At 38.7% G+C, this 16,624-nt stretch overlaps 1 protein-coding gene across 6 annotated transcripts in view; it reads right to left on the bottom strand.

The window, feature by feature from the left end:
- The window catches only part of RYR2 (ryanodine receptor 2), a 767,906-nt gene that overhangs the window by 70,875 nt on the left and 680,407 nt on the right, over nucleotides 1–16,624 (bottom strand). For all 6 annotated transcript variants that reach the window (XM_030335594.1, XM_030335595.1, XM_030335590.1 and 3 more), the window contains 4 exons: nucleotides 9,496–9,595; nucleotides 7,979–8,058; nucleotides 4,396–4,472; nucleotides 3,532–3,605 (listed from right to left, as the gene is read on the bottom strand). In XM_030335594.1, the coding sequence (XP_030191454.1) occupies nucleotides 3,532–3,605; nucleotides 4,396–4,472; nucleotides 7,979–8,058; nucleotides 9,496–9,595 (331 nt within the window). The remainder of the gene's footprint in view (nucleotides 1–3,531; nucleotides 3,606–4,395; nucleotides 4,473–7,978; nucleotides 8,059–9,495; nucleotides 9,596–16,624) is intronic.

Below are 16,624 nucleotides of genomic sequence, written 5' to 3'. Positions count from 1 at the left end.
AGGTATTAAAAGATGGGGCTAAGGGATTGGCTCATGAAATTGGTAACAGTGGGAGGCAGAGAGCCTGCATTTCAGTCTTGACCCTGTCACTTCACTGTGTGATCCTGGACAAACCATGTAGCCTTTCCACCCCTCAGTCTCCATACCTATAAACTGGGGACAATACCTTACTGGTGGTTGTAGGTTTCAAAAAGTTGCATTTAAGTTAGACATTTTCCATGGCTATATAATTTACAGCCATTTTATCATCATCAGGAAGAGGTTTAGCCTATTAGAGACAGGTGGTTGGGATGCAGAAAATTTAACTCATCAGATTGTCTTCTCAGTGTTGAGTTTATTATACTGCATGGGTCTCAGGCTTTAAAGCTACAACATCACTAACAGATGGGGAGTTTTCATCTTTCTCTATGAATTCTGAGAGGGATGATTGATTTTCCCTCTCCTTATGAGGGTACAAACTTTTCTTGACTTCTGTAGACCCGTAAAAAAATGGGCATGTCACAGAAATTGTTTAAATATGCCAAAAGATAGAGTTGCTATAGGTATTCTTAATCTGGGAGGTAGTATAATTATTCATAGAGTGAATGAATTGCCGTCGTGTGTTCTAATAGGCGTCCTAATTAAGGCAAGAGTGTGTACTGAGAAAACACAATTTAATCTCTAAAGCCGTGCTGACATTCTAAGTACTCCTCAAAAATCTCATCCCTCTTTTATTACCACTGCCTATAATGTCTTTTAGAAACTACTTTGAACTACTAATGCCATCTTTGTTATTAGTTTGCTACTGCTTCTTCAAATTGGGTCTCAAGAATGAAAACACAGTTTTTACGTTAGGAAGGTTTTTAATGTGTGATGTTTTCAAAGGAATAGAAAAAAACTCTGTAGATCTCTCAGTAATTGGAAGGGAACTGGCAGAACCCACTGGCCAAGAGGAGACTCAGCAGGACACGTGCCCCCGGATCACCACTGATTTCGCATGCACCCATTGGTGCAGCCATAAAGCCACAGAACGTCCGAGACAGAAACGCCACAGAGAGACCACTGCACACATCTATGGTTCATTCGTTTACATGACAGTTGCAAACGCTGGGTCCATCAGAATTTTTTTTAAACGAACGAAACAGAACGAAACAAATCCGAAAACATAACTTAAATTCTTGACCCTTTTTGTCTAATATGTTCATAACTGAACATCCTCATGGAGAGAAAAAGGAAAGCTTGGTATATAAGTTCTATACATAAAAGGATGCATAATGATGGAAATTAAATCATCTATTCGTTCAACAGTCTACCAAAGGGAAAACAATGCACAAAAAAACTTTCACTGTCAAGACTGTACACAAAGCTAAAAACAAATGAAGGAGCAAATAAATAAAAGGCAGATCATTTGTAATAATTACCACGCTCATGTGTGATGGCTGAGGAAAGGAGGACAGTACATTTACAGGTGAAAGAAAAGGAAACGGGGAAAAAATAAGTTGAGATGTTGGTTTTGTCTTGCTGTTTGTAAGGAAATACAATAGAAAACGTGTTAATCAGTTTGGGCAATTATTTGTGTGTGTTGAAAAAGAATAAACAAATCAAATCAACCTCCTACTAACAGATGTGACTAATTCTCGTGTCAGAATGGGCATTCTCACCCAGCTATTTCTGATTCGGGACTCACGAATGTCATTCCAATCCGTAGCTGGTTGACGAAGGGTAGGAGACCCTGTAAAGCTAACCTTGCACAGCCACTATTCCTGCGCGGATATGAACAATGGCAAAGCATGATGAATGCAATTGTGTTCAGAGCTTCTGGAACATCAGGTAATAATTGCAGGGAAAAATGAAACTGATTTCTAACTCCGAGACAGGAAGTCCCACTTTGGACAGAGAATTCATCCCTTTTAGGCACTTTACAGCTAATGGGAGATGCCCAGGCTTCCTGGAGACTCTAGAGGCAGGCAGGTAACGGGCTCTGAGATTTGTAGGGGCTCTGAGCTCTCTGGATGGGGCCCTCGGGCCAGTGTTTTCACTGTTGACATAAACCTAAGTCATCAAGAGATTTGGCTGGATATTCATTTCAGAAAATTTAAATAAGTTTACAGTGCTGCTGGCAATTTTTTCTTAAAAGTAGCTTACACAGGTAACTGTAGGACTAATTCCGGATGGTGGAATCTATACATTCAAATGTCAACAAGAAAATAAAAGCACACAGGAGCTGTAGTGTAGCAGCATTAGAATAACTGATAATTTTTTTAAAATTTTTTTCAGGGTTTCTTTACTTTAGAGAGAGAGAGAGAGAGAGAGTGCAAGCGGGGGAGGGACAGACATAGGAAGGCAGGAATCCGAAGCAGGCTCCAGGCTCTGAGTTTTCAGCACAGAGCCCGACATGGGGCTCGAACTCACGAACCGTGAGATCATGACGTGAGCCGAAGTTGGACGCTTAACCAACTGAGCCACCCAGGCGCCCCTATCATTGATAATTCTTAAAAAACAGTAAGAAATATGCAGCTAATCCTTTTACCTAATGTGAAAACAAAAATATGCAGAAATAAGAGAGATTAGTTAATTCTAAAATATTTCAGAAAGGTAAGCAGACTGCAAATGGCAGATAGGATAAAATTTAGTTTTTGCAAAAAGAAAAATTTAGTTTTTGCAACAAGATTAGTTTTATCAAAGATCCGATGTGCCAAAACCAATGCATTGATAATATGACCACTGCAAACTAGACCAAACAAACAAAAACAGATCAACACACAGGGCCTCATTGAAACTAAATTAATTGAAAAAATGTCAAACACAAAAGAACAAAAACAAATCGAGACAAAAAATATTGAAGATTTTTTTCCTAATACTAAAAACGAATGTGCAGCAATAGTTATTTCTGCTTTCACTATAGTATATACTAATTTTTCTAGTTTATACACACATCTATTTACAGAGAAAAAAGTCTAAGATTATGTGAGTCATTATATTTGTGTGCATGTAAATTAAGTGATCAGAATTATTTTAACATTAAGAATTACTCCTTAATTTCTTTCATCAAATTTGGACTTGTGAAGACATAGGGATGCATGAGATACAAAGATATCTGTGCTATAAGGGAGGAGACTGTCGGAATAGTGGTCCATCGGAGGATCTCAAAGTGTCACTTTCCTAAGGAGACCAAGGAATCTGAAGGTTTGGCAGTTTGCCAAAGTGGCCAAAAAAAGTCCAATATCCTCTAATTTGGTTCATCCATATGCTTTATAATTTCACAGATGATTCTCTTGTAAGGGATCTTGATCTACTAACCAACTAGGGGAAAGGCCAATTATAATAGGTCTGGAACAAAAAAGGAGTTAACGGTCAACTGGGGAAGTTGGGTTTTGGGTATGATTTGAGTGAGTGCCCAATTGTGAACTTTTAAATGAGTCACATAAGCATTTTGGCCATGTAAAAATAACCCTACATCTCTCTGTTTTGCAAAGATAATTGGTAACTGACTCATCTCGGGAAAGGGGGGGAGAGGGGACAGGTGACCCTTTTAGTTTAAGTGACTGATACCTGATCCTTCCTCGGTGACCATTCCAAGTCCTTCAGCTTTGTTCTGCCGCTCAAATGCATTGAGGTCGAGGACGCTACAAGACCAGGGAGAAAAACGCTTAGAGGACGAGAAAATTTTCTTTCTTCAGGAGAGCAAATGTGTACAAGTTCTATATCATGAAATGTGAACCAAATATTAACATACCCTGAAGACATACCCCAATTCAATGTCTACCAACCATATTTTCCCAGGAGCAGCCCAGTCCCTCCCCAGGGCCTGCAATGAAATGATCCGTGGGCGAGGCAAACAGAAGGCATTAATGGGTTTCGACTTTGGGAGTACATTGTAATGTTAGCAGACACACTGAAATGTAATTATAATAATCATGTTTTCTCAGAAGGAATAGCTTATTACACTAACTATCTGTCAGATTCCTTTGTCAGGTGCTGTCTGAGTGATTTTAAATACTGCAAAAAATAGAAAATGATGACCATAAATGAGGTTAGGGATCATTTGTTTAGGGAAAATGAGAAGTGGTCCACAAGCTCCCAAAGAAAACTAATTAGAATTTCCCTTTTTCTCTTTTAAAATGCACACACTGCTCATTTTCAAGTGTGCAGCATACACGTTAATTCTCCAAGGTCCCTATTTAAGAATAGGGAAGACTATTAAAAGACATTACTAACGCTGAGTAAGTTAGCAATTACGACATTACTAACACCTAACAACAAGGCAGGAAAGAAGGCACCATCAATTGTCCTACTTTGACGTGTACTGAATCACTAAAAAATATTCTGTGTAGAATTACTGTCAGTAATGTTAAACAAACACCTTGAAAGACACAACCACTTAGTAGAGCCGGAACAAGGAAGGAGTGGGCTTACCTGCACGACTGCATCAGGCCGGCAAGGCTCTGAAAGAAACCCACGTCCTTCTTCTCCTTGAGATAGTCAAGCATTTTCTAGGGGTAAATATACAAACCACACAGCCACTGAACACAAAGCTTATTTTTTGTTAAGCAAGAAACATCAAAAACATGCTTTTTGTTCTGGAATAAAGACTTTAAAAAATTAGTGCATACGAAAACGACTGTCATCTTTACCACGACATGGTGACCAGAACGTCAAAACGAGATAGCTGCACGTTTCAATGTCGGCAGTATATACAGGTGGCTTGGAACAAGACAGCTGCTTTACATAAACATCATAAGCACCATAAATATCCATGGAAATAATACTCTCAACTCTTCTAGTCAGTCTTTAAGGATGTGAAGATGTAGACACTTAGTTCAAGTTTACTGGGAAGAAGGCCCACCTGGATGCTAGTCAGAGATTGCCACACAAAAGCTGAGTTCCTTATTTTTTTTTTAACGTTTATTTATTTTTGAGACAGAGAGAGAGACAGAGCATGAACGGGGGAGGGTCAGAGAGAGAGGGAGACACAGAATCCGAAACAGGCTCCAGGCTCTGAGCTGTCAACACAGAGCCCGACGTGGGGCTCGAACTCATGGACCGCAAGATCATGACCCGAACGGAAGTTGGCCGCTTAACCGACTGAGCCACCCAGGCACCCCAAAAGCTGAGTTTCATCCAAGGGCATTATAATCCATGTGGTGTGACTACCATATGCTACTGTCTATAAGACATTATTTGTCTATTATAGACCTATGTGTATAAGACAGAAATTTAGTTTCCATTTTCATGGTCTCTAAACCCAAGCAATGGTAGCAATCATCTGACCACTAAATGTCTCTTCTCTTGTCAGAATGATGTCCAGTCTCTGTGCCCAAAATTGTGATGAAACACAAACGTAAAAAATGCTAAAGCAGTACATGGCTCCACCCTCCTAACTCTTGTTGTTGTTGTTTTGTTTTTTGTTTTAACATTTATTTCCTTTTGACAGACAGAGACAGAGCACGAGTAGAGGAGGGGCAGAGGGAGGGAGACAGAGAGTCGGAAGCAGGCTCCAGGCTCTGAGCTGTCAGCACAGAGCCCTACCTGGAGCTCGAACCCATGAACCTGAGATCATGACCTGGGCCAAAGTCAGACGCTTAAGCAACTGAGCCACCCAGGTGCCCCTTAACTTATTATTATATACTAAAATGAAACAGCTATTTTCAATGTGGATGAAGTGTTGCAAGTTTCAAACAAGAAGTACATACAAGATGATAAAATGATAGAAGGCACACCAAAGGTTTCAAGAAAACAAAGATACTGCTCTTCTCTGAATCTTGAATAGATGTGAATAATTGCTATCACCAGTGTTGTCTGAACGGGACTTAGCCGAACAGTAAGTTTGGGTAGTCATTTTCCCCCCAAGATTTGACTAACAGCTACCAAATACGTCAAGGCTGTGCACACGCACACACACATACACACAGTATATGCATACGTATGTATATATGTACACATACATAAAAATAGGAACATGAAACACCTAGCCATTTTCTGGGGAGTGTGATAACTTACTGGTCTAATAAAATGTGTAGCACTTATTAATTCCTGGATCTTTTAAACACAAGCAATGTAGCTCAGAGAATTAAAGCGGGGCGGTAGAATATGTACCTGAAGGTTTACAGAAAAAAAGAAAAGGCCTGGATAGACAGGAAGTGCATATATTACATGATTTCTCACGGCTACTTCTGACTCCAAGGATTTCTGAATCTAAATGCTACATCATTAAGAACTTTTAAAGTAAAACATAAAGCAAGGGGAATTTGTTAACTATTATGGGGAGATTAAATAGATTAAATAGATTTTCTTTAGATTTTCTTTTTTTTTCACATCATGTAGTCATTTACTATAGAAATGAAAACGGGACATCTGTAAATTGGATGGGGGAAAAAAAGACATTATTTTCACGAAGTTGTGATGGAAACTTAGCATTCCATTCAACTATTAATGTAAGCAACAAATACAGGTCAGATTAGCAGTAACTCTGACGGTGTCACCAATAGAAATTCCAGAGATTTTCATCTCACATCACCTGGACGAACCATTTCTTCTCAATAATTAGACCAAGTACTACATCTTTCATTTAAGGAGTTCATAAAGAAGCACAAATGAACTTGCTAAAAAATGTGTTTATAATGCTCTGAAAACCACATTTCAGTATTTTTGGTTTCTCTTAGAAACGGTGCAGTTTTACTTTGTGATTTAAAAAAGTCAAGCCAAGAGGAGTCCAGACGCTTCACTAAGCTGTCAGAGGCATTAAAAAGAAAAAGTTAAGCACCCCAGATGACATTATGTACTCCTCCAGTCCAAAAATATAATGATTATATTTGCAGGAGGAAAAAAAAAATAGAGTACACAATTTGAGGAAAATGTACAAACGAATTTTTCAGCTATTCTGGGTTGCCAACTTAACCTAGTCCCAAACTTCACCAACCCAAAAGGCAACCTTCAAATTTTCTCTGCTTTCCTTAGACTCAAAGATCTTCTGGGAACATATACAGGGCTTTGTCCCACTGTCATGTTTCTGGGGCTCCCAGAAACCTGAAGTCAAAGATTCCAAGGTTTTCACTAGCCTTCCTTTCCTTCCAACAGGGTAGCGCTTTCCCTGCCTCGCCAAAACTTACCCAAGAAAGAATAATTATTAGTTCCATGTTCATAAACTGTTTTTTTCTCATACAGAAGCCAGTATAGAAAAATATGAGATCAATGTTAGTTTTAGAATAATACAGTCTGCTTAACTCATGTTTTGTTTTGCTGTTCTTCAATTAGCGTAAGAATTCTTTCTGAGCTCACGGCCACAACTGTAGGCCATGTAAGTAGTGTTCCCAGGGGTGTGCAGTACAGAGCCTGTGACAGTCTGTTTCTGAGAGTTTTTTAAATCACTCAAACATTCTGATTCTAACAAACTCACAGACCTTGGCCTTCAGTGCGATATAGAGATTATATCCTTTGTCGTAACTGGTTGAAGTCACTAAAATTCAGCCCAGATCATGTCTAACTTCTTAACAGGGCATAGCTACAAAACTTGGCTGGGAAGAGGTTTTTTTCATGCCTTGGGAGACTGTAATTACAACTAAAAAATATTTTAAACAGTGTATTGTTTCCATGTTAACCAAGACATAGGCTTCTCACCAAATATACGACAAAATCCTGAGAATCAACTTGTAAGACATGTAACACTGTAAAACATATCACCAAACTAGGCTCCTGAGGTAAGAATATTAACTTTTCCCCCCACTATTAAAACAAACCATTTTATGCTAGTTCACATGAAATGCAGGTTGCACACCATGTGATAGGACTTCTCAAGAGAGTCAGTGCCCCACATGGCAGGGTGCTATCTACATGTTTGAATCCTGGGACTGATGGCCATGAAATAAAGGCATTATTTTACACAGAAATGAAAAATTGTACAACCAATATTGCTTTTAGGATGACTAAAATAACTCAAACGGATGACAAGAGGGTCCCTCTGTTTGAAGAGTACATTCTGTGGATGGCTTCAAGATCTTACCTGCTGAACTGTGGAGTTCCCGCCATTTAAGATTGCAATTCCAAGTTTCAAAGTCGCCGCTACCATTGGTCCAGTATCACCTTCAAAATATAAAAAATGGCGTTCCTTATATCATTTCACCCACTTCATTAACCATTTCTGTCTCAAAACGTATACTTTTAAAATTATTATCACCCCCCGTACAAATCTGTATAATGGAGTAGGACAGACTGACTTACAAGTCAAGAAATACTAAACGAGTAATAATGCTTATTTTGCCAGCAGTGTTTTTACTCATCTTGTGGAATTTACCCAAGAATTGAAACTAGATGAGGACATTGAAGAAAAAAACAGAAACAACTTATTTTTAAATACACCTAAAACTGTCAAGATTTAAAACTAATTGTGCATATTAAAGTAATATTGAAAAAATAAGGGCTACCTAGAATTTTAAGGAAAATTCCTCTCTCTCCTTCTCTCCTCTCTCTCTCTCTTCATATATATATATATATATATATATATATATATATATATATATATATTATTTGAGCGAGAGCACACACAAGCAGAGGAGAGGGGCAAAGGAAGAGAGAGAGAGAGAGAGAAATGAATGAATGAATCCCAAGCAGGCTCCAATGCAGGGCTCAATCCCACAACCTTGGGATCATGACCTAAGCCAAAATCAAGAGTCAGGTGCTCAACTGACTGAGCCTCCCAGGCACCCCCTCTCCCCTCCATATTATGTTTGAACAACTTTTATAATTTTCATTTTAGCACTTTTTATCTTACTATGTTTATAGTATTGCTTTATTAGGATGACTGCCTAATTTGAAGTAAGTCACTCAAATAATAATGACAAAATTTATTAATTTATATTTTTAGTAATAATCTCTACACCCAACATGGGGCTCAAACTCATAATCCTGAGATCAAGAGTCACACGCTCTATGGACTGAGACAGCCAGGTGCCCCAATAACGATAAAAATATAAATCCAACCAGTTGTCTACCCTTAGTCTATTTTACTTTTACATTATCCACCTCTACTTATCTTAGAAATACAATAATAAAAATAACAGAAATAGAAATAATAATAGAATAATAGAAATAAAAACCTTAGTGATCTGGGAGAGGGGTGTTTAATAAAGTTTTATCAGAACTCAGCCACACGGCTCGTTTACATATTGTCTCTGGCTGCTTCCATGCTGCTACGGCAGAGTCGAAGGGTTGTGACAGAGACCCACGGCCAGGAAAGCCGAAAATATTTACTATCTGGCCTCTCACAGAAAACACTGACCCACCCCTGATTTATTGTGTCACGACAGAATTTCCAAAACTTAAGGACCAGAAATAAAATAAATATTTGAATAAGATTCTGAAAAAAAAAATCCATGTTGGACTGGGTTAATGAGGGCCCGCATTTCTGAAGTCACCTGACCTGGGGATGAACAAGAGATTCAGGGACTAGATAAGTCAGGAGGAGTTAAAGAGGGGTGCTCCGGGAGACTGAAGGGGTGTGAGGGGAGCAGCGAGCCTCACCTTTGCTGGCACTGATGGTCTGTAGCACCATCTCAGCAGCCCCGCGGTCATGGAGCCTGGCTTGCTGGTACAGAAGCTTCTGCTTCTCCATTTCTTTTTCCTGAACACAAACCCCAACCATTTATGTTGCGGCTGTCATGAAGCACGGCAGCTTTCTACAGACCATATTTTCAGTCATCTCTTCATGTATGGGCTCTATGACAACATCATGGACCATTTCAACACCAACAATGTTATTCAACAGATGTTAACAATATTCAACTCTCGGTTTTGCCCTTTATATTTTTCTTGGTATACTTTTGGTACTGGCTTATCCGGATGGATTTTCTCAATTTTAATTGTTTGATTAGTCCAAAGCCTGTATCACAGTTTTGAAGTACTGAACTTCATCACTGAAACGTGCACTTTCTGAACGATACATTTGTGCAGAAGTCTGTCACGTTTTTAATCATCTCCCATGCCATGGCCATAACTTGATACTGCTCAGCAAATGGCTCGAGTTGCAAGTTATCACTAAATGACAGGAAAACATGAACTGAGACGTGTTGGAGTTTAAGCGAAATTGAAAGCGGACATGAATAAAAAAGGTAGGCTTCAACTAAGTAGCGGACTTATGATACGCATCTCCCCGGTCACCCCCCCCCCAAGAATAAAAGAAGCAATGTGCCTTTATATTTTGTATTCTCGGGTGGTAACAAACGATACTGCATGGTGCTGCTCGAGCAATGGCTGGGGTTTGGTTCTTTTCCACTGAGACTACCACTGAAAACATAAGGAAGAAAATAAAAATAAAATATAAAGGCACAGCAAGTTCAAGACTGGTAGGATCATTCACTTGAGCTATCCAGTTCGCTGGAGAATTGAGACGGAACTAAGCAGTATAAGTTGCAAAATGGAAGTTGCATAGAGCCCTAGGACAGCGAGTCCGTCAAATGGCGTGGTAGAGAAGCTTAGTCAATGGGACATGAAACGGTCAATTAGTATCATGTCCATAAACACAACGGCCAAAACATATATGACCTAAGAGCAGGAAGAGCCGCAGCAGAAGTAGCCAGAGTGACAGTTTGCTGCCATAAACTTTCCATCCAAAGTACGGAAAATAGACACAGGAAGATGGAAGAGGTTTAAAAAATGAAGGCTTGCTAGTTACAGAATATGAAAAAGAAAGTAAACTAAAAGGAGGAGGGGGGGAAGAAATGGGCTCAAACAAATGAAAAAAAAAGAAACCTTCAAATCAAAAGCAACCAACACAGACATTTATGCTGTTACCAGAGAGTTCTCGCCGAGGCTGGCAAATTTGTTTCTTAAATCTTTGATAATATCGTGCTGCGAAAACAAAATTGATCAGGGTTTTTTTTCACACTATAGTTAGAGCTCCTGTGGTTAACGTTTTATTTTTTTTCTTAAATTATGTGATAGGTCTAAATGGAAGCAGAGAAAAGAAAAAAAAAGGCAGCTTTGCTTCATATGTATAGCCATGCTAACATCTAAAAGGGTTGCCTTCATGTTTAAACCTCTTCCTGCAAAGTCAAGAACAAAACGAAAACAAAACCACACAGACACACAAAACCATATTGTCATTACAACACAGTTTCAGAAAAACTGAAAGACCCTTTCGCCTGCTCTTCAGGTGTGGTCTAAAATTGGTCACAGCAACATTTGATCCCTCCTTTTAGACCCAACAATCTTTCACGTTCTTCCCGAACTCTGCACTTGTGCTTCCCAGTGTAACCAATTCCTTTCGTGGAAGACTTTTTCAGTAAGACAGCGGTAAGACATTATTGGCCTAAGGAACCACCCTAGCGTTTTCATCTACGAAAGAGGCAAGGGAGTTAGAAAGACTGATTCTTCTACTGACCCAATAAAATGTATGAAGACAGTCATCAGGAAAAACCCAAAGAAGACAGAAGATAGCAGCATGCCGTATATTCTTGAGGGGGGAAAAACAAACGAACAAAAAATAGAAAACCCTCTGCTGTTTGTGCTACAAAAGTTGGTGGACCAGCTCGAAGATCTGCCGGAACAATTCGCACAATACATTCTAGATCCTGGTATCCTCTGCAGTAACTGAAATCGCGCCTGATGGATGAAGGTCAGAGGATCAAGAGACAGAGAATATTCAACTGCCTTCTTAAAAAAAAAAAAAAAAAAAAAAAAAAAAAAAAAAAAACTCCCTGGGCAGAGATCACCCTCATTTTTCTCACACAGCATCTAAATTTCAATATTAATAAATACTTCAGGGGAGATGATGATTCATCTGATAAAACTACTGACCTAAAAAAGATATACTGATCTAGAAGCAGGAAAGCCATACTTCATAAGGAGGGATCAGGTCAACCTCTAGGCTTGAATTTCTTCTTTGTCACATTGAGTTGGAGGCTTTCTCTTCGGAAGATATTTAATATCATTTCTTTCTGGTACTTTGTCCTTTGAGAAGTGCTTCCTGGGTATGTAATTTAATCCCTCCATTGGAAATTTTATCACAGTGTAATAAAATAAAACCTTGAAAGCTAAACCCGGAAGTTTGCAGACAATAAAATGATGGATTATGTGGAAAGAAAGAAAATTATTTCATTTCAACCTCACTGCAGATTAGTTTTTCTAAGAAAACTGAAGATAGGTCTTTTTAAAGAATTTTACTCAGGGAAACAGTACCCTAAAAGTAGCTTTTTAAAGCATCTATTTAAGAGTAGCGTCCTGTCCCATCCCAGATTCTACCTAAACTGCCACTGAGTCTTAAATAAACATTATACCTTCTACTTTAAGTTCAGTCTCTAAATCATTCATTCTAAGGTTACAAAAGAAGGTTGAGGGGAGGAGGAGGTCCAAAGTTTCAATTTTCCCCTAGGCAAAAAGTTCTGATTACCAAGAGCAACCAGGAATTACCAGCTGTTTTCCTCAGAAGATTGCTGTGAACCTTTTCAAGGTCAATAGTGGTAATAAATCAGACCCATGATCAAATAGCAGGCATTGAATGAAAGTATTCAACATCATGACTGCATTTAGTATGACTGAAGTTTGTAATAAAATATTAAGATTCTTCCATTTTTTCCTAGAGTGCCTTGCGTTTAGCATTTGTTGGGGGGGAGGGGAATCGAAAGGCCTGAAGAAAAAAATCATCCATTCAGTTCTTCAACAACTTCTCTCTATAGGAGAAAAATATGGAACTTAAAAAAAAAAAAAAATTACAACTGCCCCTTGCTTCTTGATGGAGAAAACAGTTTATCCCTATGATGGAGATGAAAGATATTTTAAAGTAGGTCAGCCTTTTGAGAGCAAAACTTTTACACTGAAACTGACGGACCCTCCCCGGTTATGTGGGCATTTGGGACCGCGTGGACATCCCAGCTACAGTCAGTACATAATGCCACAGGAGCCTAGTTGGCTTGCCTTTTTTTGTTTTTTTCTCTTTGCATTTCCAAGCATTCAGCAACTGCTGAAAAGGTTTTCATAATGTTTTCCTCTTCAGCTGCATGTAGAGGCTAGTTCTGAGTTTTCTAAGAGCTGAACTCTTTCTATAAATATTTCCCATAATTTCATAATAAGTCAACCTTACCTATTCTTATTTGGCACCTTAAAAGTAGTCACAACCTACAAGGTGATGTTGAATCTCAGCATTATAAGAAAAAGAAGACGGAAATTTAGAAGACTCAATTGGGTGACTACGGGGGCAAGAGCAAAAGGCAGTGAGATGGTAACCCTTTGGTTTACAACACAAACAGGCCAACTCCGACTAAGGGAAAACAAAAATCTAGCTGGGAGTCACGTTCTACACTTCAATTATTTTTGTTCAGTATTCCAGTTTCTGAAACTGTAGGTTGGCCACATTTATAAAGAGTCGACTTGCAGTCCTAGGAAAACACTTTAGATTCTAACTCTGTCTAATAACAATGGCCCCCCCACATTTATAAATTTTAAATTTAATTTCTTAAAAATTAAATGAATGTATATGGAGTTTCCTAGAAGAAAATCTCCATGAGACCAGGGGCTAAGAAAGAGACTTGTCTGCCTGTTTTAACCGCAAGGATTCATATACTACAGATCCAGTAACGTTCCCTGCACATCACAGGTGTTCAAGAAAATGTGTGGAATGAATTGCAGAACTAAACAATGTGGTGTCAGGTAGCATGTACAACTGATCTGAAATTTTACAAATGCTATCTTCTCATGTGAAGAGCTACAAAGCTAGTACAACGTGGACATCTCTTTTCGTCCATTTTCGGTACCTGGTCAAAGAATTATACACATACAAATACTCATTCTCAAATTGTGGTTTTTAGCTCATTTCATTTGTTGTCTGTACCTTTATTACCCATTCTCTTTGTTGCTGAATATCGAATAGTGTAATAATCTTCCAAAGTTCTGCTTTTCAATAGGATGGGCATAGTTTCTAATGTTTCCTCTTTAACAACCACAAAAAAAAACCAAGAAAAAGAAAATTATGTTTTCACCCAAAGCAAACTTTAAATGCCACATTTTTTACTAATAGATGACCAGAGATGACAGAAACACTAAAACAGAGAAATGTCATTCAGTTAATGTGTTGGAGGTCTGAAGTTTAGATGTGCTATATGGTATGATTATGGCTTACTTCTTCCTTTAGCATTTATACTCCCATACTTGTTGAAATATTATTTCCCTTGGATTCAGCATATTTAGAACTAACCACTATGATGCTGAAGCAATAAAACCCAGCCGCATTGAAATAATTATCTATTTCAGGGACCTGTTGGCAAAATGTATACTACATCTCACACACACAAAAAAAATCTCCATGAACAAAATATAAAGTGGAGTGGGGGGTGGGTGGGGAGAATGAGCAATTCTAAAATCAGAAGGTATCAAATTAGCAATGTTAGATTAAGTTATCATGAGAGGGAATGTGGTTTGTCCTGAGCACAAAATTGATTTAGAACAGCGTTCATTTACCCATTTGGTTGCTTAAGCCTTAAAAGCATCAAATAGTGCCTTGAATACAGAAGGAAATGCTATGCAGTCCCACTAGCCTGATGAAAGAGAGAACAAGAAAAATAAGGTGACTGGCGGTCTCTAACAATATGGAGGTATGGTTAGATCACGAAGGTCCCAGAGTGTTGGAAAAATTCATGGGAAAAGGGAGAAGTTAGAATACATTTTATCATAGAATGGATCATGACAACTCATTATCTGGGTTTTGACTTCTCTCAGTGCTAGTTGTTTTAAGGGTCTATAATTCTAAGTTTTCACAAATGATTACTGATCCTTCCCCAGATCAACTCTTGAGAAACAGATGTACTCGATACAGTCTTGAATATTACCTGTTCAGCTGAGAGAGGGCTTTTTCTGGAGACTGTCTTAAGGATACACAGTCCTTCTGTTATTCCAGACTCTGGGTACTTATCCTGTGCTCAGCCACCTTCAGATGTCACCTGTACATCTGGATTTTATTGTATATGTTCTCAAATAATTACTTATATTGAATTTCTGAAGACCTTTATCATTATATCACATGCTGTCCTTTTCACGAAGATCCTCAGGAATTTTTGTTTCTCCCAAAGAAGATGACTATGTTTATTTTATTGATATAGTGAACTGTGAAATTTATGTGATAGAATGTGGACTCCTGGAAAGCTGATCGTAATCAGTAATGCTGACCAACTCCAGCAAATTAGCAAGACTCTAAGGCATGGGTTTCTGGATTAATCTCATTCTTAGAAGGCTCCATGTGTCCCTGAACCCCTATTATCCCTCAACACTTTTCCCTTTTTTATCTAACTGTATCAGGTATAATTGTGTGATACTTTGAATACCAACTAACTAGAATTTAAATACAAACTTGAAACAAACAAACAAAAAATGCCAAAAAGGTAGAGACAGGTATACATGTACAGAAGCTAAGCTATTTTCTACAAAACATTTTTAATGTGACATTTCTATTCTAAAAACTACGAAGTTTATTTTTTTTCCACTCCTCTACAGAAGATTGGAAGAAAAAGTAACAAAAGTTTGCATGCTTCTATCAATATTCTTGCATTTAGATGATTTATGAGATTTCCCTGAAAAATTAAAAGAACTCACCCATGAAAAGCAAATCAACACTTTTAAAGCTGGGTGTGACCCCTGAGAACATCTAGCTGAGGCACAGAGTAATTTAAATATGACCCCTGAAGGTCACCTGGATGAGAACCCAGGTCTCCTGTCCTGTGTAGTTCTGTGTTCACCCTCCTGGGAAAGTTTCTCTAAGGGCTTCCCCGGCTTGATTTTATACGAAGGTAGAATTGATTAAAAGTAATAGTAACAACAAATACCTATAGAGTTTGTTATGTGATAGTCAATGTTCTGAGTGTATTATATGTACGAACTAATTCGATCCTCACCACAGTCCCGTGAAATAGAATCTATAATCAGCCCCATTTTATAGACAGGATAATTGAGGCTTCAGATCACACAGGTAGCTGGTAGAGCTGGGATTCAAATACAGGTGGTTCATTCAACTGATCCTGCTGTTACGCATCTGCTGTACATAATGCAGTCAAGCATAAACCTCGACTGAGATTATTTTTAAAACACCAGCACATGAAGTCAAACTGTCATGCGCAGCAAAAATGCACAATTATATGTGTAAATGTATATTCCATACAGTTTGCTATTTAGGTGCACACACCCAATATGCACGAGTCACCATATGCAATATAGAGGACTGTGCTTTCTAGGAACTTTCCTCCTACCAGGACTGTACTCCATCTTGCCCCATACCCCTTTCTCTCCAAGACTTGGCAATTTGCCATACTTCTGAGACAGTGGGCCCTAGAAATGGCTCACAGCATTACTGTGGTTATGAAACCTGGCTCCTGTCATCACTACTACCCACTAAGGAGGCCCCAAGCCCATGTATACAGAGACTGTAGTGCCTGAACACGGCTGGACCCACACTGGCTTTGGCTTCCCCAAAGGGTGCATGAAAAATCTGCTTAACATCAGGAAGTATGAAGAAATTAAGCCCCTGTAACCAATAACAGGTAGGAGGTGGGACAGAACCAGTGCTCATCCTTTGTCCCCATTAGGCACTGTTCCAAGATGCATATGGTCATTCTAGGGCCATCTGACACCACTGTTGAATAGCTGTGGTCAGCTCAAGAATGCACTATCT

Source organism: Lynx canadensis, chromosome D2 (assembly GCF_007474595.2).
Source record: "Lynx canadensis isolate LIC74 chromosome D2, mLynCan4.pri.v2, whole genome shotgun sequence".
NCBI lineage: Eukaryota > Metazoa > Chordata > Mammalia > Carnivora > Felidae > Lynx > Lynx canadensis.
The sequence above is the reverse complement of the archived record's forward strand: the minus strand, read 5'-3'. Positions and strand labels throughout refer to the sequence as shown.